Source organism: Phalacrocorax carbo, chromosome 1, assembly GCF_963921805.1.
Source record: "Phalacrocorax carbo chromosome 1, bPhaCar2.1, whole genome shotgun sequence".
NCBI classification, from domain to species: domain Eukaryota; kingdom Metazoa; phylum Chordata; class Aves; order Suliformes; family Phalacrocoracidae; genus Phalacrocorax; species Phalacrocorax carbo.
Genome location: NC_087513.1, coordinates 25637414 through 25662758, shown reverse-complemented (window position 1 = coordinate 25662758; position 25345 = coordinate 25637414). Strand labels below are relative to the sequence as shown.

The following is a 25345-nucleotide window of genomic DNA, read 5'->3' as shown; positions in this document are numbered from 1 at the left end:
ATGCTTCAGTAACTGGATTGCTTCAGGAGGCTGCTAGAACTGCAGACTATCTGCAGTGAAGGCAATACCTAACACAGGAGGGACTGAATCTCTTTTTCCTGCTGCTAGAGGTACCTATGTCTCTCCATTGATGGTGTAGAAAATACAGACATTTATGTTTGTTTGCTTCCTGTTAAGAAGCCCAGAATTTTGGTGTAAGTATTGCCCGAGGTAGACAGGCTGGTTTGATTCGTGCCTTCAACAAGATTGTTCTGAATTGAGCTTTGCTAAAAAGAAAAAAAAAATCCAGAAAATAAATGATTCATAACCTAATTACTCCATGTGGTGTTTAGCAGCTACTTGATGAAAAAAAGGGAGGAGGAGGGAACTACATCTAAACCTTGGATAAACTGTGGAACACTTTGCAAGTTGGTGCTTCACACTCCTTAAGAAATGAAAAAAACCCAGGCTGAGAGTTCTATAAAGGAAGCAGCCGGCTGGTTCAAAGAGCACGGCCAACAAAACTGGCTGGGAAAGCGAGAATGCTGGTTAGTGAATAATCTCATAATTCCAGAATTTATCTTCATCGTGCACCACGGTGAAACCAAGAACTTTCAAAAGCATTGCAACCCCACCCTGAGTAACCAACAGTCCTTTTCTGACACTCACAGAATGAAAACTTAATTCCCAGAATCTGGAATAGCAAACAGCCTGGGGACTGGGGAATGCTCCTGAGATGCCTGACATCCACACTTCAATGATTTCTATCTGCTTATGAGTTGCTTAAACATAGTAAGATAATTTTCAATTAACGCACATTTAAAGGCTGTTCTCTTGCAAAATATCGGTACTGAACACCTGCGGTTGGGCCAAACACACGCTGCAGATCTGAGACCTAAGTCCAATCTCCAACTGTCTCTGATCCTACGACTGTCATTCATGCAAAGAGAAGCAGTCCAAGGAAAGCAGGAAAGACCAATATAGACACACTGACTCTACAGCATGGGACAGACGCTACTGAAGTGCTTGGAAGCACACGAAGCAGAAGGGGCCTTTGAATGGGAGCGTGACCTCCTCAGGCAAGAACCTACCCAACCCAGCAGACTCTTCCTAACCCTTAAGGGGGTTTCTCTGATTTCAAGCAAATTCCTCCCAATACAACATGTTTTTATACTAATGTTTTATCAAAATCTACTTGTAAACTTCTACAGAGAGTTATAAATGCTGATTTGTCAAAGAAACTTCTACAAAAAGATTCAGGAAAAAAAAATCTTATAAGGTAGCACCCTCTGTAATTAGTATAGAGACAGTTGTTAAGTGAAATATAGTAAATGCAACTCAGCTGTGATGTACTCCTTTGCTTGCGCAAATTAAAGTAGCTCTTTGCCCACTGTAACTTCCACTACACGCCAGTCTGCTGCGCAATGACATTCAGCATCAGGGAGGACTTAGAACAATTCCTGACTGCTTTTTCAAGAAATATGAGGTTTGCATTGCTGAGGACTCAGCTGCCTGCCTTGCGGCAGATCCATTTTGGGGTAACGCGGTCTCTGCTGTAGTTATAATCCTTACATAATTTAATATTGTCACAAAAAATGTAACTGAACACTGCATTTCTAAAGATACGTGAGAAGAACATACCTAAAGAACAAGCGCGCTCTGCAAGAACAGAAGAAACGCTGTTTGTAGGGAAGGGTGCCTCTGCTTCTTAGGACTAGCAAATCAAAACAGTCCATGACTTTATTATGTGAAAACATAATAATTACAGGCTGTCCAAGAAAGTAATTATGAATTTGTTTTGGTCTTTACCTGACTGTTCTAGTCAGTTCTGCTATCGGTCTTCAAACTGGATTTTTCCAGAAATTGAAAAATGTCTTCTAAATTAATTTCTCTGTGTCTCTTGCACTTCCCAGTTCACAGGATGCAAGAACATTACCGGACATAAGCAAGCATTGGCCCTCAGCTTTTAGTATTCAGTTAAAGTAGCCCGAAGTGGTTTTTAAGATGCATTCATATTTATGATATTTAGATTAGTGTATTTGCTGGCAAACATAAAAGAAAAGATTATTTGATTTCTGCAGTCCTTGTAATCATTTTCTATTATTTAAGAGCCAACACATTGTTCCTTTAAAATGTAGTAGGTTACAAAATAAGGTCGCCATTTCTTTTTCATTTTCCGGTGAACACAAAAAAATAAACAATTGAAGGCTCCTCTAGTTAAAGCTAAATGCTTATTTTTCTGAACCTGTTGTGGTTCAGATTTTGTTGAACTTCAGCAGAGATTACTGTAACAAATTCTCGCTTGTTAAAAAAAATCCTCATGTGAACATATTTATCATCTGAGGATTTTTCGTTATTTTTATTTAGAAAGGAAGTTCTTGTTCAAGATTATTTCTCTTAAATCTGAGTTAGGCAAGATTTTTATGTGGAGGTATAAATTCTCCAGATGTTTCATGGTAACATCAAGAGGTTAATAGGTGTTTTAGAAATATTTTTAAAGGTTTGTTTGGTGTCATCAGTTGTATTTAATCCCTCTAAGCTAAAGTACCATGAATCAAGGTTTCTCTTACATGCTGTGTCAGTCTGCAACTGAATCTTATAGTTCCATCCCTGAAAATAAATGTTTAACCTACCTGTGCAGCTACAGACAAGCTGCTCATGCTTGCTTTTGCGAAGTATCACTCTTTCATTTTCTACCCAAAGTAAAACTGATAATTTATTAATTTTTCATAGAATTATTCTGAAAAAAAAAAATCAGAAAACCAGCTTCTATGTGTTTTAATTGTTTGGTAACTGAAGATGAATTTTTAGAAATCACATAGAAATGGTGGTGAAATATTAGCCATCTCAAAGGCAGAATGGGAGGAGTTTTTGTATTTCCACAGGCGTCGTTATTGGATTTAATACTGTGACTAATCAAATATGCAAAGGTTTGATTACAACAGAGTGACTTCCATGAAAGCTTCAAAGGAGGACCGAAGACAGGCACTGCTCATACTTCATAATACCACCAGAGGTTTTAAAACAAGAAGTTTTGCATTGTTTCAAGTCACAGATTACTGAAGCAAAATGATAACTTTCTGCAAACCCACAGGACTAACAGTGAGTCCCGCCAGCTGTTGCCAGGGTTTGCAGCGTGCTGCGCAGCCCCTAAGTGGTCATCCAAAAGTGACCCAGCCTGCAGCCTCGGGCCGGGAGGGGAAGGGGGACCCAGCAGGGAGCGGAGCTGGAGCTACCACTGCTTTTATGGGAGAGGTGGGAGCTACTACTGCATCGTTCCTACTAGGTTTGCCAGCAGGGTACAATGAAGCTCTCCCTCTGTAAGGATGGTACCTAAGCAAACCAGTAGCCAAAGAGCCAGTGGGTGGATTTACATACCTAAGAGTTATAATTATTTCCTGTTAGCATGTCAAAACACCGGGCACAAATTCAGTCCCTATTTTCTTTACTAAGCACCAAATAACAAAATGGTGACTAAATTCATGATTTGCCAAGTAAGAGCTTTCTGATTTCTAGTTTTCAAGCACTGTCCAATTAAACTGTTCTGGTACTAAGCTGCGACCAACACGCCTTCATTTCATCTGGCTCCAGATGAATTTGTGACACTTTGTTTCGTCTATTTTCACCACTGTGGTAATAAAGAAGGAAAAAAATTAAAAACAAAATGCTTCCTTGACTAAATATTGTCCAATATCCATTTTGGGTACCTTGAGGTATGCTGGATTTCTATTTAACTACCTGTGAACTAGAGCATAGTTTTGAGTAGCTATTGAAAAGCTTTGTGCTTAGTTTACATTTTGACATGCATGGATTTTTCTTTTAAAAAATAACAACAAACCCCAAAGGTCATTACTAATACCTCTCTTTTTCCCTTGTTTTTGTTTTTTTGTTTTGTTTTTTTTTTTTTTGCTGGGAGGTATCTGATCGCCAATAAAGCAGCAGTTAAGCAAGGCCGGTACCATTTCACCTTCAGAAAGGACCCTGTATCTGACTCTGTGAGAAGATCTTGCTGTTGCCATATTTTATTCCTACAGCGATATATGGCAGCTTTGGTGAGTCTGGGAGCTCTTTCAGACACACAGCGCTTTCACCGTTGACGCATGTTAACTGCAGCATCTGACAAGCACAGAAAAATTCAGTCCCGTCTGAGAAATCCTGGGCAGGGACGGGGGTAGAGGGCAACAGCTCCTGCTTTACAAGGGCTCTCTGCTCCGGTGTCCCATAGGTACCGGACTTGTCTCCTTTTTTTTTTTTCAGTACTGAAGTGAAGCTTTTGTGATTGATGGGGGTGGGCTACAGTGTCACCAGGATGCTAATGCTCAACTCTGCAGCTCTGTTTTAGCAGATCCAGATACACCAATGCCCTTCTCCCAGCATCCATGAGGGACCGGTAGAATGAGGATGACCAGTTGTCATACAGGATACGGATAATTTGGCAATGATGCTGACTAGCAAGCAGGAGCCAGGACATATAATCTTTCCTTTAGGTAAACATGACCCCATTTCTCCTACCAAAATTATTCACAAATTAAAAAAAAAAAGTATTAATCTTGTCTGTGATAAGGAGCTGTTAACAGCTCTTAGGTTTGGGTGTATATGAAATTATAGCTTTTGTCTCTCATGATGATTTCACCAGCTTTGAATTGCCTCTGACCATTAACTAGAAATTCACTTAACCTGAGATTAATCTTGAAAGACAGGAAATGAAAGGTAATGCTGTGCAGGCCTCCCGAGACATGTATTAATCCCAGCCTTTGACACAAACATGGTTTTATATAGCGAAATAACAAATGAGCTATCCTTATCTCCCTGTGAAGTCCCACGTCTGTAGTATTTATCTCAAGAAATCTAGGAAGGAGAAACACTTATCCATGCCCATCACTGACTTTCTCTACTTCACCTTGGAATAAAACTGGAGTACATCATTTCCACTCCATTTCAAAACACGGGCACTCCTGCACGTGAATTCCTAGCAAAATAGCATTTTTCAGGAGGAAGACACAGAAGAACCCAGATGATGCAGTGGCTGCAGATCTTTTACAGGAGGGAAGGCCAAAACACCAATTACTATTTATAAACCTGTAAATGTTCTATGGTCAGCCAACGTCAGAAATTCTCTCTCCCTGTCTAACTGTACAAAAGAAATAAATTAACTGTTGCTGCCTGGGGAAGCCTGAGCCCTCCTTTCTCCCAGCACTTAGAAAACAGTCTGGAAAAACAAGGTAGAGCAAAGAGTTGCCAGGTATCTGGGTAACCAGAGCGCAGAGTCTTCTGTGGTGTCTTCAGGTCCTGTGTAGATGTTTGACTTGAGACTGATGTTACATGCTCATCACAAGGTGGCCGGATTAGATTCTCCTTTCCTTTCAGAATGTTTACATTCATATCCTTTCACCATGATATGAAATACTTTTATGACTCTTCCAGTATACCTGCAGTGCTTGAATAGTTTTGAACTGTTTAAGAGACTTATGAAGTAAAGATACTTAGTACCTTGCCAAGATAGTTGCAGTACCTTGTACTATCACACCTGCTGAGCAATAAGAAAAGCAAGTCGGACTTCTGCTTCGATATATTTCACTCAAGCGGAGACTCACAGAAACGGCACACCCACGTAATTTCAGTGGGAGCTTTGGGACATCTTACCTTTCGTTACACGTTGCAAAAGTTTACCTTTGGCGAGCAAGGAAAGAAGAGGGACTAGCGATGCGCTGCAGTCACCTGCTTTGGCAGGAGCTGATCCCGGTGGGAGCCTGAACGACCCTCTCCCGGCCTCAGGAGCCGGCGGAGCTGGAGCGAAGTGACCCCGGGGACGGATGCTGAGGGGGAGCCCAGCCCGTCCCCGCCGCTCCGCAGGACCCTCCCCTCCCTGCCCCTTTCCAGTCCGCCTCCAGGTCTACCCGGGGTCACTTCGGCCGGACGCTTACCTCCGCCGCCCACGCCTGCCCCCGCAAACCGGCGTGGAAAAGCGGGGAGCGGCTCCCCGTTTCCCCGGGGTCTCCGAAGCAGAGACCCGCTCAGTGAGGGGGGGCACGGGACACCCCCACGCCGCTGCACATGCAACGCGTGTCCGTGGATGCCCTCCACCCCGATAGCCAGCCGGGCTGCGGGCGGCTTTTCCCCGGGAGGCGGGAGGGGGACGGCGCGTCCCCGCGGGCTCCGTGGGGGGCTGAGCCCTGCGGGGTGCCGGGGGGTTCCGGCTGAGCTGCGGGCCCGACCCCTCGCTTTGCCTTTTGCAAGCACAGTGGTCCCTTCGGACGATGATTTCAGCAACCCGAGATGTGCGGAAGGAGGAGACTCCCTTCGCCGCAGCCACCCCCACGGGTGCGCGGTGGGACAAGTGCCGCCGGCCTAAACGTTAAGGCCGGATCTGCTGGTTGCAGCCCCCCCCCGAGAGGGCCAGCCCGGGGCGGGGGCCGCCCACGGAAGGGGGGACACACACCCGCCCCCCCCGGCTTTAGGCACCGTGATAACGGCACCGCGCTCGTACCTCCCCGTACACCCAAAACCCGGGGGGGGGGGGGGGAAGGGGGGCTCCAGGTGCCGTAAAGCCTAGGCAAGGGTAGGGGTGCCCCGCAAGACCGAATCACCCCTCCGTGAGGGGCCCGCTCCGGAGCGGTCCCGCAGCCGTGACCGCCAGGTCCCCCAGGAGCACCCTGCCCCTCTCCCCGGACCCCTCCTCCCTGCCCCGGGAAAACACCCGCCCCCCCCCCCGCGCCTCCCCCCGCCCCGCGTCCCCCCTAACCGGAGAGGACCCCCGAGGCCGCGGGAGGTGAGCGGGTCCGCCTGCGCCTCCCGGGGGGCAGCACCCGGTTTTCCCCGCCCGTTTCTGTTACCCCCAGGGGCGTTACAGCCCCCCTTGGCCCCGGCACCCCTCGGGTGCCCACCAACGAGCGGGCTCGGCTTGGCAGAGTCTGCGGAGCAGCTAATACCATAACAACCCGGCTTTGATCAATCCGAACTAATTACCCCTCTTAATTAAAGTCTTTAGCGGTTGTTTCAGTGTTTTGGCAGGGGAGCGGCGGAGGTTCGCCGTTAGCGCCAGCGCCGCTCTCCACGCCCGGCCCGGGGCCGCCGTCACGCGTGTGCAAATATTTATTTCCACCAGGTCAACGAATTCTCTTTTTTTTTTTTTTTTTTTTCTCCACGTGCAAGAATCAAACCGAAATTTAAATCCGTACATAGCGAACCACCTCTGTCCATATAGATACGATATTCAGGGGGGAGAAGGAGAGGAGGAAACCAAGAACGGGGAGGGGGGGGGGAATAACCAGCAGGCAGCGGAGGCAGGGCAGGATCAACACAATGGGAATATATATACACATCGAAATAATTAAGTGGTGCAGCGTTCCCGGCTGGGGTAATACAGATCCCAAATAAATACCGCAGAAATTGGCTTGGCGCTTTTTCTTTTTTTTTTTTTTTTCTTTTTTTTTTTTTTTAAACCATCTCTCCACCTGAGATGCAATGACAACAACAAAAAGAAGTCTTTAAAAACCACAAAAATAATTAAAAAAAAAAAAAAAAGAGGAAACAAGCAGTCCCATAAACGTTAGTGCCGATATAGAGCATAATAATACACAAAACGGCTTAACAGGTGCATGCAAAGAGGCGGGCGGCGGCGGCGGGAGCTGCCCCTCAGGGCTGGAGCGGCGGCGGGCCCTGCAGCAGCGGCCCCGGGGCGGGGGGCGGCTGGTCGGGCCCCCCCAGCTCGGCGGGGGGCCGGGGCAGTCCCAGGGCGCTGTCGTGCAGCTTGCGGACGTGCTTTTTGAGGTCAAAGTTCCTGCAGAAGCCTTTGCCGCAGGTGGGGCAGGTGAAGGGCTTCTTGTCGTTGTGGGTGTGCATGTGGAAGGTCAGGTTGTACACCTGGTGGAAAGCCTTGTTGCAGATATTGCACTTGAACTGCTTCTCCCCGCTGTGAGTCAGCTTGTGGTTTTTGTAATTGCCTGGGAACGAGACGGGAAGGGCAAAGGGACCCGGGGCTGAGAACTGGACGCTGCAAAGAGGAGAATGACACACAAAAAAAAAAAAAAAGGCCGAAAACAACAAAACCCTGTCCCGCCCGCCGACCTCCATGCAAACCCCCGCCTTCTCCCCATCCTCCCCGCGGCTGTTCCTCTGACGGACGACGGGAAGGGAGCCATCGAATAAACAAACAAATAAACAAACAAAAAAATCATATCAACTGCAGAAATACCCCCCCCACCCCGGCTTTTGCTATCCCAGCAACACGGGGAGAAAAACCAGCCAAACTCCTGCGGTCGGAAGGGAAAAAAGGGCTGCGAACTCGTTTGCCGCAGCGCGCTGGGCGTTGCAGGGCGCGGAGATGGGCGGGAGGGCGGCCCCCGCGCCCCCCGAGCGGCCGCCCTGCCCCGCTGCGCGGGCCCTGCCGCGGGAAGCGTGTCGGGGCTGGCCAGACTTAAAATTAACCTAGATCACTAATAACAGAAATTAAAACCAAAATCATCTTTCCCGCCCCATCGCAAATTGTCCCGACGCTTGACCTCGCCTCGGGGGGCCCCGGGCAAGGGAGGGGGCGCTGGAGACCGGTACCTTTCTGGTGAAATCCTTTGCCACAAAATTCACAGACAAAAGGTTTGTAGCCGGCGTGTATTCGCGTGTGCGTGTTCAGGGTCGAGCTCCGGTTAAAGGCTTTGCCGCACTGGTTGCACTTGTGTGGCTTTTCCTGGAGGGAAGAAACGCCGGGTCACGGCTTGGTTTGCAGGGGGGGGGGGTTTGTGCTGGTTTGCAGGGTTTGGGTGTTAGCTGATGGCTCGCCATCGCCTCGCCCCGCTGCCAGCCCGGGGCACCCCGCGGTACCCCACCGCGCGTGGGGCAAACGAAATCCCCCAGCGGTTCGGGCTCAGCCGCCCCCCGCGCCGCGGCCGGACAGCGCCGGGCTCCCCAAAAAGCGTGAGCGAAGGGGTCTCGGGGAAGGAGGGAGGGAGGGCTGGAGGCTCACCTGGGTGTGGATGATCTTGTGCCGGCAGAGCGTGCTCGCCTGTCTGAAGCCCTTCCCGCAAACTTTGCAAACAAAGGGTCTGGCTCCCGTGTGCACCGGCATATGGCGAGTTAAGTTATAATGTGCATTAAATACCTTGAGAGTGAAATCAGACCGAAAAAATAATAATAAAAAAAAAGCGATTAGAAGGCGAGAGCGCCGAGGGGAAGCCGTCGTTTAAAAATAAAGCAAGCAAGCGCCCGACAAACCGGCGGACAGACGGACGGGGGTAGGAGGCTGGGGAAGCAGGGGGAAGGGAGGCGGGCTGCCGCTCTACTTGCCTTTCCACAAACTTCACACGTGAAAACTTTGGGCTTGCTGCTCGGGGAGCCGCGGCTGAACTCCGAGGTCTTGTAGGCGATTTTTTCCGAGAGGATCTGAGCGCTTTCTTTCATGTAATGCTGGAGCTGAGCCTGCGACAAGTCCTTGAAGGCTACCCCCGCCGGGTACTTGTCCACGGCCGGCAGCACCAGCTTGTTCCGCTCCGCCAGGTAAGCCTTGGGCTGGGGGTGCAGGGGGGAGCTGAGGAAATAAGAAGCCACCGGGTGGATGTTGACACTGGAGGACGGGTGACAAGGGCTGTCGCCTCGGTTGAAATAGCACAGGGCTCCCATGGCGTGGAAGGAGGAGTGATTGACCACTCGGGGTCTTACCAGTTTGTACTGCTGCAAGGGCAGGGCATCGCGGGGGAAATCTCCTTTCAAGCTCAGGGCACAGTTCAAGAGATCGCCGCAGCTAAAGGAGGGCGAGGAAGAAGAGTCTAAATGAGCCTTCCTGGGTTCCGCTCCGGCCACCGCCGCTTTGGGCAGGGGGTCGTACGCCACCGGGACAAAGGGGATCATGCAGGGGATGGAGGAGTTGAGGTGCAGCGGGTGCTTGGGGTCGCCTTTGGCCACCGAGCCGTGGAGGAGCTGCGGGACGGGGATGGAGCGGGGCTCTGGCGTCCGCGCCATGATGCGCTCAATGGAGAAGGCGAGGGGCTTGGGCGTGCTGATCATGTTGCTCCTGGCAGACAGGCTTTCTCTGGCCGGAGGAGTCGCTAGGATTTTGGTCGCCGTGTGGTGGCCACTATTGTCCATGGCTGGGTTGGATTTGTTCGCCCGGTTTGAGCCGCTTTGGTAGACGCCTCTTTTTTTTTTTTTTTTTTTTTTTTCTTTCTTTCTTTCTCCTTTCCTCTCTCTCCTCTCCCCCGTCTCTCTCTTTCACTCTCTCTGCCCCTTTTCTTGTCACTGATCTGCAAGGAGGGAGACCAGCGTCGCCGCCGCCACCATCCCCAGAGCCTCCGCCGGCGGAACCAGCCGTCTCAGTCCAGTGGACTCATGCCAGACCATCACAGTTTACTTTGGCGCACCAATGACTCGGGACAATCGCTACTTATTTCTATCAATAGAAACTGTTGTGTCAATAACGCAGCCAAGATCTCGCCAATCGTTAACTTCCAAGAGGAGAAGGTAAACTAGATAATTGCTCAATTCGCTTCCAACAGTCAACAGGAAAAGTTTCCCCCCCTCCCCAGTAAGCGGCTACTTTTCATTGGCGCCAGCGCCTCCCCCGCCCAGGGAAGGAGGCGTCTCTCCCTCCTTCTTGCCTCTCTCCCCTCTCCCTCCCTCCTCTTTTTTTTTTTTTTTTTTTATTATTATTATTTGCAATCTGCTTAACCAGGCTTTAGAGGCCAAGCAAATCCGAGATCAATTTTCTTGTTTGGCTTTAAGTGACATCATCTAAAATCATTGTCCAAGTGCTAAATAGGGATGTGAAACCCAATTCAAGGGCAAGCGCCAGGGTATTTGTCAAACGAGGTGCTGCAGAAGGAGCGGCTGGAGGGGAAGCTGTTTTTTCCCTTGCCACTTTCCAGCCCGAGCTCTCTTTGTGCGTGGAGGTGGGGGTGTGTGTGTCTGAGGGAGGGAGGGAGATGGCTGCTTTTGCTCCTGGGACTGCTCCTGGCCTGCTCACTGCTTTAAAGAACGAGGTCAGGTGGCGGTGAGCTTTTGGAAAACACACTAAACAAATGAGCGGGGAACTTGTGACAAGCAGACGGCGGGAGCGACGCGCGGGGATGCAGGAGCTGCCCGGGCCAAACCCAACGAGTGCTTGTGAGCACAGGGATGAATCCAGCCCTGGGGCTGGGGAAGAGAAGGAAAAGGAGGTAGGAAGAGGGAGTGCCTTTTAAATCTGAAGCACTATTTAGATCGTATATAAAGTAACCTGCACATACACTAGGTATAGCTTCTCTGTCCTTAAATAACACACGCGCAACACAAATACCGAACACTCAGGGTCGGTATAGATACACGACGGAATATACAGCAGACACGCTGCCTATGGGTATATAAAATAGGTGTATATATAGGTGTAACAGGTGCGCTCCCCGCGGATTTAAGCGAAGCTTGGCGGAACCTGGTCCAGACAGGTGGCTCCAAGGCCCCGCGTGTCTGTACTTGGAGCGAAGTGGGAGGTCGGGGAGAGGAGAAGGGCAGCAGTGGATGAGGGCCTTTCTGTGTGCACCCCCTGTCCCACCACCCCACAGCTCGGGGGCAGAACAAGCACCCCTTCCTCCCACCGGCCTGGGGTTCCCTTGGCTGGTGACTGAGAGGCCGCTACCGAAATCCTCGGGAGCAGCCGAGGGTCCCCCCACCCGCGGCAGCGGGCGGCCGGCGGGGCACGGCGGGGAAGGGCCCGTCGCTTTCCCCGGCGGAGGGGCCCACGGGGGACGCTCCGCTCCCGCGGCCCGGCACTGCCCTTCCCCGGGGGAGGGAGGAAGGACGTCCCGGGTCTTGCTAGTGGAGAGCAGCCTCCGGCGAGGCGGGGGGGCCCGGACCCCGCTGCTCGGGCACCGGCCGGGGAGCCTGCAAAAGGCTGTCTCCCCGCAGCCGCCTGGCCCGGGACAACCCGCCTGCGGGGAGGCGGGAGCAGCGACGACGGGCTGGGGTCCCGAGGAGGGTTGGGGGATTGGGGGATGCAGGGGTGCAGAGAAGCATCCTTGCCCTCGGCGCTGTGGCCGGGCCGATGCCGCCCTGAGTCACCGTGGCCCCGTTTGCGAAGGACAAGGCATGAAAGTCCCTCCGCAGCTTCGGGAGCTGCCGTGCGAGCACGGGGGAGCTGCGGGGGGACGGAGGAAGGGGTGCCCCGCCGTCCCCGGGACGGGCTGTCCGGCGGTGGGCCGTGGCCCGGGCACCCCTGGCCGCGGGGGACGCCCTCCGCACGCCCCGCACGCCCCCCGTGTCCATCCACCACGATGGGTGGCGGTGTGAAGCCCCTAATTGCTGCCCCGAAGCGGGTTGCTAGAGCCTCCCGCTGCTCTTACCTGCTGCTTCCCGCACCGGCACCGCCAGCCCGGCTGTCACCGACCGGGGGGGAGGCGGCGGGGTCCCGGGGGGAGGCGGCGGGGTCCCGGGGTGGCCGGAGCCCTAACACCCCCCCTTTCCCCGCGCCGTGCTCCCCGCTTCTCCTCGGTGTCGGTGTCTCTCGCTTATTTTGTGTCTGCCGGAGGAGAGTTTCCTCCTTCAGAGCAATTTACATTTAATTCAATCTCGGCAAATTTCCTCTTGATTGGTGCTGAAGAAGGGAATTATTGTTGAGTGGGTTTTAGAGGCTTCAAATCCCATATACTTAATATGTTAACAGCTTGCTCTTAACTGGTCTTTTTGGGATTGACTTTTTGACATGTGTTTGAAAGTAAAATATGTAGTGTCATTTGAGCAGGGTAAATATCCCAAAGCAGCAATTACAGCCCTGCCATTACGATCATACTGGCCTCCTCAATACCGAGATACACTCCTGAGGAAGCCGGAGCTTTAGTATTCGTTACTTCTTTGCGGATACGCCTCCCTTTCTTTCCGTTCCGCACACAGAAACTTATGTTCGTGTCTAATTATTAAATGGCGATCTAAAGGTCATATTTTTAATTTTTTAAAAAAATTTTATTGTTTTGGGGAATTCCTTCTGTTCCGCCTCAGAGACGGACCCTTGCTGGAGTTGCCCGCTAGACTTAGTAAGATCAATGTCGAGATATATATATTTTTAAAGTCCTGTCCCGCGCTTTGCCCTGCGCTCGGACCGCGTCTTTTCAGCGACGTTGCAGAGCTGCCGAGCTGCAAATATCGTGCAGCCCTGCCGCTGCGGGCAGGGTTTCTGCGTTTGGGTTTTTGCGTTTGGGTTTTTTTTGTGGTTGTTTTTTTTTTTTTTTCTTCCCCGAGGCAGAGAGATTTACGGCCTCCGAGGGTGGCGAACAGTAATCTCTTGGCCGGTTACTTTTTGGAGGGGGCACTGGGGGCTGCCGGCTGGGTGCCGGCCCCTCTCCCGAGGTCCCGAGTGCCGGCCGAGAGGGCCGGCGGGGGAAGGAGCGGGCCCGCCGGCCTCCCGGCGTTACAAACCCTCGGAGGAATTAAGGGCAAAAGTTTTGCTTCGAGTTGATTTCGTGTTCTGCCCGGGAAAGCTGCTGTTCTCTTTTTCCCCGTAATCGGTTTTGCGTTTCATTCGCTCCTAAGCTATGTTCTTGATATTGCTCACTTGCGTTATTATCATAACGTATCTCCGCATGCACTCAAAAATCCGAGTCACCGGCGAATTCATCTCGTCGTCAGGATTACTCCAATCCGATCCCAGAGGCGATTAGTGGGAGGTAAAATACCGCCCGAAGCCTAATCTTTAATTTCTTCCTCTTTAATAAAATGAATAATTCCGTTGCGTTTTTAAGTAAAAAACGAATTGAAAAGGATAATCACTCCGCTAACCTTCTGCTGCGCGTATTAATCTTTTCCTGGAAGTGTTTTAGCGCAGCCCTCCCGCTCCGTGCGCTCCGAGCCTGCCCCCCACGCGTGGGGAAGGGGCCGGGCCCCGGGGCCGTTCGCCTGGGCCGGTTTAGTGTGGAAGGAGCCGGGAGGTCGCGGAAAACACTTCTGGCCGCGGCCCCGGCCGACCCGACGGCGCCCGGTCAGAGCCTGGTCGCGGCTGTGGTTATTGGAAGAACCGGTATGAAGAGTGCCGACACCGGGGATGGGGTAAAGCCGGGGTTTGCTCTCCCTAAACGCCCCTCCGAGCCGCCCCTCCGAGCCCCCAGAGCCGGCGGCTTTGAGAAGAGGCGAGGCACCCCCGGCACGGGACTAAAGCTCCCGCCGCCCCGTGCGCTGCCCCCGGCTTGCTAAAACTCGGAATTAGCGCCTGGCTGCTGGGCTCGCCGCTGTTTCCCACTCAGGGCTTGTTTTTCACCTGAAGGGAACTCGAAATATAAACAGGGAGGGGGGAGAAGAGTAAACGCGGGGAGGGAGGGGGGGTTAAGGGGGAGCAGACCCAGGATTACCAGGATGGTGGGCCAGCCGCGGTGCCCGTTTATCAGCCGTCCTTTTCGGTGGGAACCTGCGGGCTCTTGGGCTTTGCCGGGTTGGTTTAAGTTGTACCACTTCGGCGTTTTCTCCACTGACATTTTCTTCGGGGGAAATCTCTCTCTATATGTGCATATACCTCCTGAGACTACGTATAGTCTCCCCATACAGTGAGTGCGTGTTGGCATCCCTCTAGATCTGTTCCTCCGCAAGGAAAAGAATAAAATATTGCTATTTTTAAGCGAATCCATCACAAAGGAAAAAGAGTTGACACCGACCCGCCAAACACAAGTGTTGCCGGAGGTAAAACAAAGTTTGATAGTACGGCACCTCTCGTACAGACCCCTCCAAACCGAAACCCAAAGGGGTGCGAATTAAGCCTTTTCACGTAGCCAGCCTTTAATCACATATCATCGAAATTACAAGTGACCCTCTACAGCAGCGCTCCCGGCCCTCCCGTAATTCATGCAAGCGATTTGCCTGAGTGTGCCAGCTAGGATGGCGAACCGCGGCGATCCCGCCTAATCTAATCAGCCCGCCTGCGAGGGGACCCGGCGGTGTCACCGGCTCCAAAGGGCCCTTGGTGAAAGTGGCTGGGAGGGGCCAGCGGCAGCCCGAGCCATGAGTGACACTTTCTCATTTGTTCCTTTCCCTGTTCAACAAATGTTTAGCCCCGTTGCTGCTAAATGAACGCTTTGCGCTCTTTGGCTCGGGGAAGCTATTTATTTTTAAGATTCCTGAATAGGATCAGCAGCAATTAACTTATTTTTGTTTCTATTTTCTCCCAGCGTATTGGGAGCTAACCCGGAGCAAAGCAGAGAGCTGGCGGGCTGCGCGGGCACCCGTGTGCTGCATCCCGGCGCCGGAGCACGCCGGGCTCGCCGTGCCGGCGGGAGGAAGGTGTCCGCCATCGCCGGGCACGGAGCCGGGGCAAGACCCCGCTGGCCCGCGGCGGCGGCCGTCTCGGTGTACCCGCTGCCGAGAGGGAGGGAGAAGCCAAGCGAAAAACGCGAGCCTAAGGACGGGAGCGGGAGCCGTGCCCCTGCGGCGGCCGCAGCCGGACGGCGCCCGGACGGGGCTCCCCGCCGCCCCCGGCTGCTCGCCCCGCACCCCCCAGCCGGGCACGGACACCGGGGACAACCGAGGGATCCTCGGGGCTGGGGGCGGACGGCAGCATTCTCCCTAGCGCCAAAAACTTAACTTTGACGGTTGTTGGGGTTTTTTGTTTGTAGGCGCTACTAGAGCAAAACGCGCCCGTTTTGCCGGTGGGAGCCCGGCGGGGGCGGGGGCTGGACTGGGCACCCCCGGTCGGCCGGGGTGTCTCTGCGGGTCCCGCGGGGGTCCCGGGTGCCGTCCCTTTCGCACAAAGCCGGCCCAGCCCCCCCTCCGCAGGAGGGCCCTCCCGTCGCTGCCGGCGGCTCCGCGCCCCTCCGCCCTCACTCAAACGCTTGACCCAAAGCCCCTTGGGAGGAGGCGTATCGGGCACTCCCTGTGCGGGCAGGCTCACCGGCAGCCCACCCCGCAGCCCTACGGCCCCTCCCCGGCACCCCGCGCTCATTGTCGCGTCCCGCGTGGAGCCGCGCTCGCTGCCCACGCAGGGTGCTCCGACGGCCCTCCGCGCCGGGGGTCTGGTGTGTCCCAGGAGGAGCTCTAGGCAAGCCTGGAAACACCCGGGCCCTCACCCGAGATCCCCCCCGGGACCCCGGGAAGCAATGAGTGGGTGCCGTGTCCCCGGGGCCAGGGAGGGAAGCCTTTCCTCGGGGCGCCTTTGCTGAGCACCCGCTCCCCCAGCGGCCACTCGCCCCCCGGCCCGGGTATAGCGCTCCCCGCAAAGCCGCCCCGGCGGGGGCTGCCCGCTCGCTGCTCGGGGTCGGATTTAAAGCGCGGGGCAGCTCTTCAAGGTCGAGTCTTACCGGCGGGGAACCGCCCGTGCGGGCGCAAACGGTGGTTTGCGGGGCCGTGGGGTGCCGTGGGGATGCCATGGGGGGCAGCGGCAGCCGCGGGGCAGTGCAGCAGGGACCCTCTTGGCCTCGGCAGCGGCGGGAGGGCTGAGCTCGGCTGGAGGCGGGGGGCTTTGTACCCCAAAGCCGCCCTGCCGCCCTGGCCCATCGCCTCCTTGGCCAGGGGAGAGGGGGAGCCACAGTCGTGTAGGGCGAGCTCTTAGCGCCGGGGACCCGCGCCCCGGCGGCGGGGGAGCCGGCAGGGACAGGGCTGGCAGGGACGGGGCCGCTTTCCCGCCCCGGCCGTGCCTTTGCCTGGTTCGGCTTCAGCCGCCCCTTTTATGCCACAAAGGTGCCGGGGGATGAATTAAACGAGAACCCCTCCTGCCCCCTTGCTAAGGGCTCCCTGCGCTCCGCCCCCCGCGCAGCCCCGGGAGCGAGCGGCGGGAGCGCCGCTGGCGCCGCGCACGAAGGCGGGCAGCGGGAGGGGCTGCTGGCCTCTCCCGGGCCGGCACACACCTCCGGGGTGCGCTGAGCTTTTAGGCAGGTAAATCCAAGCGCACCGGCGGCCCCCGCTTCCATGTCGGCGGGGTCTTGCCGCGGCTGCTGGCGGCGGCGGCGCCCGGCTCCGAAGCTGTCACACAGATACTCGGTGGCCTTCTCAAGCTCGGCGTTGGTTCACGGTTTCACAATTTTAGTTACTAAGAAAAATAGGTGAATTAATAAGAAATGGAATGACCTTTGGAGCGCTGTCATTTCTGTACCTGCCTTCCTGTGATGTCCGCTGTGCTGCCTTGCTAATAATAACAACTTTTCACATACTTTGTGTCTGAGTTAATTTATCTGAAATCACTAACATCTTGTAACTTCTTCATGGTTACATCATCTTTTTTTTTTTACTATTTCCATACTCATCCCAATCTTACTGACAGATGTGTCTTGCAAGTACTGTGCACAGATGAAATTGTATAGCAAAGTGCTCGACATATGGGGTGCACACGTATCACACTTCATGAAATTTGAGTAACTCAGACCCACTTCAAACCACAAAAATTCTTTTTTTTTTTTTTTTTTAAATTTTATTATGTCAGGGCACAGAAAGAGCTGACTGCTCCCTAAGGGACAGGGAGCGGGGGGCAGTCCCCAGGCTGGCAGAGCAGGGCCCCACCAGCCAGGGCTGGTCCCACCACATCCAGCCAGGGAGCAGGGCGGGCTGGGGCAGGGGGAGGGGTGGTGGCAACCCAGAGTCCAGATCACCGACATGTTTGTGATGATCAGGAAGGTCTGGAGTCAATCCATGGGTCCAGGTCTGGATCAGCAGGGCCCATAAGCAAGCACCATCAGGGCTGTGGCGGAGAGAGAAACCAGCACTCCTATTCCATCGCTGGGGCAGAGACTGAGCTGAGGTGGAGTTCCCGGGCAGAGGCTGTGGGTGGAGGGCCCAGGCGAGGCCTGTCAGGAACATGATGGCCTGTGAGTCTTCTTGAGACCCTGACAGGTGAAATTACTATAACCTACTCTGTAATTGTCCAAATTGATAGGGAGAGTTGTTTGCCTTACAATGAAATCCTTCTTGGTGTGGGGACAACTCGGGACAGAGGACAAGCCCACAGGGGAGGTGAGGGTAAATCAGCATGTTTCCCACAGGGCTTATGGCTAGCAGGGCTGGGCAGAGGGGTTACTGCCAGGTCGGTCTCTGCCAAAGGACAGTTGGACCCCTCACCTCCTGGGCTGTGCTGGTGACAGCCACTTCTGTCCCAGTGTTTCTAGCTCCCACCCAGGTCTCCACACTGTTAGTGACTTGCTAGGGACAGCGTTTTGGTATCACTTCCTACTCTCATGTCACCACAGAACTTTAAAAATCTCCTCCTGCCCTCTTCTCAGGAGGGCCCTGCATGGACCTGGCATGCCCCTGCACTGGGAGGCCTCACAGGAGCCACAGGGCCGTCACGGTGACACCTGCCTTCACCTGTTTACAGCTGGCTCCTCGGCAGGGTCTCAGGAATGTAAAGACAGTGGGGAGAGGGCAAGCTGGGGGACATTTGCAGAAAGAAAGCTCCCTCTGGGCCTGACTGGCACTGATCTCTCTGCTTCATTGGGTTTGGGAGCTGGGTGTTACGCTGGGCAGCCTGGCTTCCTCCATACCCCGCTGCCTGCCACAGCCAGACTGGAGCCAAGGCTGCAGCTCCTGGCCTGGCAGGCTACCCCTTACCGAGCCTGGGTGTCAGCCACAGCCCTGCCTGGCCCTCCAAACGCCATCAACTTCCACGCACCACCACTAGGATGACGGACTGGAAAGGGGTATGCAATTACTTCACTGCTATTAAAACCTAAACCAGCAAACCTCCCTGGGAGTCTGGGAATGGTGGAAAATACTGCTGAGGCTCCCTGTGCTCCCTCTAGCCCAGCAGAGCTGGTAATGTGAACGCAAGGTAATGGAGGGGCTGCGCTGTGTGTGCCCAGCCCACCCCAAAACATGGATTGCACTGCAGCCGCACACATTGTGGGGCGTGGGGTGCCTGCACCCCTGCTCTCCCAGCCTCCTCGGGCACCTCTGGGCGAGCACTCAGTTGGGGCATGAAGAGCTGAGACAAACGGTCTTCCTCACTAGTTCCCATTTCTTCCTTTTTGCTGAATTCACCTCAACTCACATGCAGATGAGGAGGCTGGTTTGCTGCAGGAAAGAATTGCCACTTTGGGTTTCTCCCTAGACAGCTAGGAAGAAGTGTAACTTGCCCTTCCCTGCTTCGCCGAGCTTCCAAGTGTGCTGAAAAACACTTTCCTTGCAGCTCTCGTTCTCAGTTCCTGCAGCCCCGTGTGATTGCGACAGACCCCTGAAGTCCCGTGTTCTGTTCTTGCAGGGAAACTTCATGCCAGCCTCGTAAATCCTCAACGATCCATCAGCGAAGCCCTTCAGGTATAACCCTATGGCACAACAAGGACCACAGCAACCTTCCTTGCTTTTTTGGGTATCCTCTGTGTTCCTTCTGGTTTTGTCTACAGAAATCCAGGAATTAGTAATATTCTTACTAAAAATGAAAAAAAGCTCATTTTTTCCTAAGTTGTGTGACTTTTGGCTGATGAAAATCTGAATTCCTTCCAGCTCATATTGAGGGTGTAGAAAAACGGGCAGTGGGCACTGTCTGTTCATCTGCCAGTGAGGGGTTTTGTTCGCTTTTTTCTTTATCAAGGCATCGTGTCCTTGGATATTTGTTTGCTATATCTATACCCCTGCCCTATAAAATAAATATATTTGCTATAAATCACTATGGAAACGAAATACAATCTTTCAAACAACTTGTTCTCATGAGGAATCATAAAACGGTTCAAATGGTTTGAAATATTGAAAACATCTTTTAATTGTAGAATTCTATACAAACTTGGGTAGATACAGAAGTGGTCACGACAAAATGTGTTCTTATTGCCTGAAATTTTTCACAGAAATAGAAACATTGATGGCAAGCTTACTGACATCCAACATGATGAGATATCTTTAAACTTGCAAAATGAATAGACACAACAACACTCCTAAGTAGTTTGTATGCGTTTGGCTGTCCTTGAAGTCCTACTACTTATATACCGACCTCAAAATACAAAGAACCGAGATTAAAATTTTTAATGCACATCACATAATAATGTAAAATTAAGCACAAAAAAAGGTAAACAAAGTGTAATCCTGAAAATACACGATTTTTTTACCTAGGGCACTGACTTATTCCAAGAATGATTTCCTGTATAGTTGCGTTTTAAGTGAGGCACACATTTTGTTTTCTGCACAGGACATCAATATCTGATGGAGATACAAGAACGAATGGTAACAAACAAAAGGGAGAGAAACGTAATCACAAGTGGAACTCAAACTCCATGCCAGTGTTCTTGCAGCCCTAAGCAAAGCTATACATTAAAATATGCTACAACCATTGTTCTCAAAAAGTCCTTGGCACTTTTCCTCTGATAATCTTACTTTCAGGTTTTTTTAGAAAAATGGAGCAAATTACATTTCTGCACCTATATCATAAGGCAAAACTATAAATGCAACTACAAGGACAAGTTACCAAAAAAACCCCAAGCCAAAGATAACCCCCACCCTCAGACCATCACTCCCGAACTCCAAATGCTTCGTGAAATAACATCATCCTTCTTCCTCATCACTGTCTTTCATAGTAATGCCCTGAAGTCCTCCCGCATCCGTGACGGAGACTGTGGCTTCCTCTACGGTCAGACGACTGTGAACGGTATCGTAGGTTTTACTGTTCAGCGTTCCCTCCAGCACGCCTTGCAACCTGAAGTCGCGGTAGGTTTTCTGCAGCAAAAATAAAACATCCTGAAGTGGACTCGAGGAAGTCTGAGCGGTCGTCCGCTATCCACTGGCCATTTCTAGCGCGCCAGCGAACAGCTTCGCTGCCCCTGCAGTTAGGGACCTATCATCTAGGGTTTGCTAAAGATTTTGCGGGCTTAGTTTCTGGGCTGCATGAAATATCTATAAACTCTACAGAGTTTTACAAGCCGCACTTTGATGGTCACTCCTTTAAGGGATTGTGTTTTGTACGACACTTCTGTAACTGTATGCTGATTTCTCAGCAACTTCCATTTGTCTCATTTATTCAATAAGAAACCAACAAAGAATTTTTCTAACCGCATATTGAAATGTGACCGGCTACAGGTAGTCCTGTCCTTTCACAGAAAATGTAAACGTCTGACTCTTTCCCTGTAATATGATTTTGTTTGCATTTATCTTTAAATTTATATGCCAAATGTGGAAAAATAAAATAAATTTTAGATTATATTCTACAATGTAAACGTTTCTCAGGCGACTATTTCAGTCACTTAATTTACATTCTAATTCATCTACGTTTTGACTCACATATACATCTTTTTTTTCCCACTTTGTTTCCCCGGTATCCAGCCTTCCCGTGAACCAGTAGATATGACTTTCTTCTTTACTTGCTATCAAGTAAGTATTGCTTTATTCACTGATGCTGTGTTCAGGTGAGTGTATGGAAAAATCATCTATCTTCTTAAGTTGTAACACATTTGAAATAATCTTTCCTGAAGTTAGCCTAAAAGGCTAAGAAGGACAAGTTGATCTAGCTAGTTTCTTATTTTGTGTACACTGTTGCTACGTGTTCCCAATGTTTATGGAAGAGAATGTGGGAAAAAGAAAATGGAAGAGAATTAAGGCCTCTCAGGCCCGTTCGTTTGCCAGAGGAGACTGCACAACCCTTAGAGAAAGAAAAGGGAAAAGAGCTGATCTTGTTTCACTCAGTACTTCAGAGAACTGCAAAAGACACCTCTCAAAATGGGTAACATTCAGCTGGGAGAATTTTTTCTGCCACTATCTGTGATGATTATTTAAACCTTGTTTGAATCACTGCAACTGAGATTTATTTGACTTTCATAGGCCAACTTCAGAGTCAATGGATGCAGCTTATGTTTTGCTCACACACTCCTGCGAGTACCCTGCCTGGTCTTTTTCAAGTGTCACCATTGCATTCCCTTTTTATAACACCGTGCATTCAATTTCCTTTTATGCTGTTAACAGGTCCTACAGCAATTTCTTTCAGTTTTACATTGTATTCCTCCCATTCTCAGACCAGCACTCTGGGGTTCAGTCATTGCTCTTCTCTTGACATACGTTTGCAGGATAATAATGTTCACTTCCAAGCTTAATTTTTTATTTCTCCCTAACTTTCCTCTTGGTCCTTGACCCTTCCTTAGTCACATCCCTCTGCACGTGTCTCAGACATCTAATGATACCTTTATGCCATCATAAGGCTTTAACGGGAACAAAACATGTTTCTTCTTCTGGTTATTCTTCGTAATACCACTACCTTTGCTGCATCCAAACATGAAAGAATCATCTATTTCTTACTCAGCCCATGCCCCTTAAAAATGACCTCCTACTTATTTTTTGGAATATTTTCAAGAGATGACAGGGGAGGGGCAACACCGCCTCCCAGTTCTTCCAAAAGCAATCAGAAAAGTGCCTTCATTCCCTCTAGAGTTTGGAGGAACTGTGCATCCCCACATGCCGCTCCCCAGCTGGGCTGCAGCAGTGGACGCTTCTTACGATACTCTGCTTGAACCATTGTTTCTTATTTCCCAGCAGTCTCCCGTTTGCCGAGTTCCTGTTTTACCAGTTCTGTCTTCTTCACCCACCAAAGCACGGGTGGACAAGATTTTGTCTTCCATTGACCTCTATGATTAACATCCTCTTCTTCAATCTTCTGTATCCGCAGAAGGTGCCATGGAATTTGTGTGCAAAGCAAACCAGGTGCACGGGCATAGAAAGGCTACCACCATCGCCACTGGGAGCCTGCTTCCTTTGAACAGGGCTAACCAGCATGCCAGGCTGCGGAGGGAAGGCTGGTTGACAGTGTTGCTCATTCACCTGAACTTCAGTTTTGTAAGAGCCTCTTCTTTTAATCTCCCAGGTGATATTTAACTGGTGTAAGTTAGCCTGCCCATTCTTAGATCTCACTGGGCACAGGTTTTATGTCCTGTAACACTCCCCCGCCCCCCATCCCCGAAGGTGATAACTACCTTCGCTTGAGAAGGGCTGTAAAACTTTCATAAGAGCCATTCATTTCAACCACGAATAGCAAATGCTTTTGCCATTTTGGCAAATAATATAATGAAGAGCCAAATTCTGTTCCCAGAGAAAGCAGTTAAGGTCAAAAATAGCAAAGCTAAGCTTGGGTGGTTCAGGAAGCCATGATACCATCATTATTATAACTTTTTCTTGCATCCCTCTCTCTATTTTTTTCCTGAAAGTTGCAGTTGCAATTCTAGTGTCCATGAGTTAAAATGCTTCTGACTTTACAGTCTTGCATGAACTTCATGAGAAAAACATTCTGAAGAAAACAAGGTCGCCTTTGGCAACAGGTGCTTCTTATTCCACATTTACACAGGTAACAAGAACGTTCACAGGTAAACAAGAGAGAATTAAAAGGAAAAAAATCCGAAATGGCTTTCTCTCTCTTGCCTAAGGGTATTAACTAAGATCTGAAAGGGAGTTAGGAGGAAACTTTCTTTTCTGGTAGGTTAACCCTTAATTGCCTATTGCAAGGTATTCTACACTTTGCTCGGAAGCATATGACATTGGCCGGTGTAAATAACTGAGGACTGGACTGGAGGGGTTGGTATTTCTAGTGATACTTATCCCAGAGTACGAAAGATTAGAAAATGTTATCTAATATATTTAATGTCGTTTTCCAGTTGAATCTAGTAATCACATGAATATAAAAAAGAAAATAGTTACTTTTTAGGTGAGTGGGAAAAATGGAAAAAGAACACTACTGGGATTATTAAGGTAAAACAAAAAAAATCAGTAATATGACAAACAATAATTTATTGGGACTACCATACAGCTTTGCTGTACAGCTAACAGTAATCTGGCAAAATTCCTTGGAACAATCTTAATTGTCACTGAGTCGAGAATGGATGACAATTACTAGCACACATATAATTAACATTATATTTAAGATATTTAACAAATATATAATAGATATTATATGTAATAAATATATTTAATAAATTGTTTTTATTCTGAAATTTGCTACAACAGTAAAAAACCCAAACCTAACCTAAAACTACATAAGTTTGCAACTTTATTCCACATTTTTTAACTTTTAGGGCGATCCATACTCATCCATGTTAATACTTCATTAATTTTCTCTCTTTACTATGCAGTCTAACACAAACACATTTTATTTACCTTCACTATCTTGATGAGAGTCTTCAGCTGGTAGATGTGAAGCTGAAGGTCTAATCTATCAGCCAACCACATGCATATGACTTTCATGGAGCTGCTATACCATTGCTGAAAAGGATAAAAAAAAAGCACCAAACAACCCTGCAGTATTCATTTAACAGATTTGGTAATGAGAGGTAATGAAACGCTTTGAAATGATCACAGATCAGCACTTGAAGTCAACAATGATATAATTTCCTGTTAAGAGAATTGCATGGGTCAGTAGGAAATCAAATAACTTGACCTAGACGGCTGTTCTTTACATGAATTAGCAACTGCCACTCTATCTTTCAGTTACAACATTTTCAAGCAAAATAGCGTTATGCACTTCGCTATCTGTCAGTAAGAATGGATATTAAATACACAATTACATGAGAGAATTGACAGCTAAAACAGCAAGGGAAAAAACAGGCAGGGTATCTTGAGAGAGAATACGCATACCTAGATATTCCGATCCAAAGAGGCAAACAGCATCGAACACAGAATATGGAAGCTGTCTTGCTTTTTGCTTTTAAATAACTTCTTTATTAAGTAAAAAAATTCAGAAACCCATGGAAACTGTGTTTAAGTATGATGAAAAAACCACTCCACCCCTCCCAAAATAACCATGTTAAGGTTTGGTTTTGCGTTAATTACTAACTATAATTACAGCTTATCTTATTTCCTTTTTATGTCTTAGGCATGGGTATGTTTTCACTCAAAGCTTCACAAATGGACAGGGTAAAAATAAGCTCTCTGCTATTGGTGTCTATGTTACCGTAAAAAAAAGCTCAGATCCCAATAGCTACTATAACAGTTCTTTCACATTAACTGGATTAAAAGAGATTTTACTAAACATAGTTGTAGCAGTTTTCCTTCCCCTCCTGTAAAATACCAACCAGATGTAATTTAGTGAAACTGTAAAAAGGAAGGGATTCTTTTTTTCATTTTAGCAGTGAGAGATTAAAAGAGTTTGTGTTGTAGCTCTGTTTCTAGTCTCTTTCCCCACAGGGAAGAGGCTTAAATTCTTTTCTAATGTAATTTCCTGTGTCTTTACAAAATACACAGATATGCAAAGAGAGGAACCGCTGTGCATATTTTACAATGCGGCACGTTAGGCAAGGTATACATCGTGAAGTAATTCAAAGGAAGGATCTAACATGTCTCGTTAACCACCTCTACGTTAACAAATAAAATAAAATATATATTGAAAAAATGAAGACGAAGTACTGGCTACTGGATGTAACAAAAGACAGAAATAAAATTCTTTCATCAAAATGTAAGGTCTCTGGAAAAAGCTTTAAAGACATACAATAAATAGATGCAAATACTTTTTCCTTACAGGAAACAGTCTCATTGTCACTACCAGTTTTAA

General features: G+C 50.0%; 2 protein-coding genes across 10 annotated transcripts in view; both read right to left on the bottom strand.

The window, feature by feature from the left end:
- Positions 1-7237: 7237 nt before the first annotated feature.
- On the bottom strand, positions 7238-10847 carry FEZF1 (FEZ family zinc finger 1). Of its 2 annotated transcripts, XM_064455698.1 has the most exons (5): positions 9631-10847; positions 9259-9480; positions 8939-9073; positions 8530-8662; positions 7238-7922 (listed from the first exon to the last, which is right to left on the bottom strand). In XM_064455698.1, the coding sequence occupies exons 1-5, from the start codon at positions 10054-10056 to the stop codon at positions 7615-7617; spliced, it is 1224 nt and encodes a 407-aa protein (XP_064311768.1). In that variant the 5' UTR covers positions 10057-10847; the 3' UTR covers positions 7238-7614. The 2 variants fall into 2 exon arrangements, with proteins under 2 accessions (XP_064311768.1, XP_064311705.1); XM_064455635.1 differs by having other exon boundaries at positions 9259-10847.
- Positions 10848-19572: 8725 nt separating this feature from the next.
- The window catches only part of CADPS2 (calcium dependent secretion activator 2), a 318752-nt gene continuing 312979 nt past the window's right edge, over positions 19573-25345 (bottom strand). For all 8 annotated transcript variants that reach the window (XM_064446439.1, XM_064446493.1, XM_064446432.1 and 5 more), the window contains 2 exons: positions 23956-24060; positions 19573-20541 (listed from right to left, as the gene is read on the bottom strand). In XM_064446439.1, the coding sequence (XP_064302509.1) occupies positions 20371-20541; positions 23956-24060 (276 nt within the window). In that variant the 3' untranslated portion in view covers positions 19573-20370. The remainder of the gene's footprint in view (positions 20542-23955; positions 24061-25345) is intronic.

Bases quoted from the DNA above. Each gene is read 5' to 3' on its own strand.
- FEZF1 (XM_064455635.1), bottom strand. From the start codon at position 10,056: ATGGACAATAGTGGCCACCACACGGCGACCAAAATCCTAGCGACTCCT. The intron at 9,074-9,258 runs GCAAGTAGAGCG...TTCACTCTCAAG, and splicing joins CGTGTGAAGTTTGTGGAAAG to GTATTTAATGCACATTATAA. The intron at 7,923-8,529 runs GTACCGGTCTCC...TCTCGTTCCCAG, and splicing joins CAAAGGATTTCACCAGAAAG to GCAATTACAAAAACCACAAG.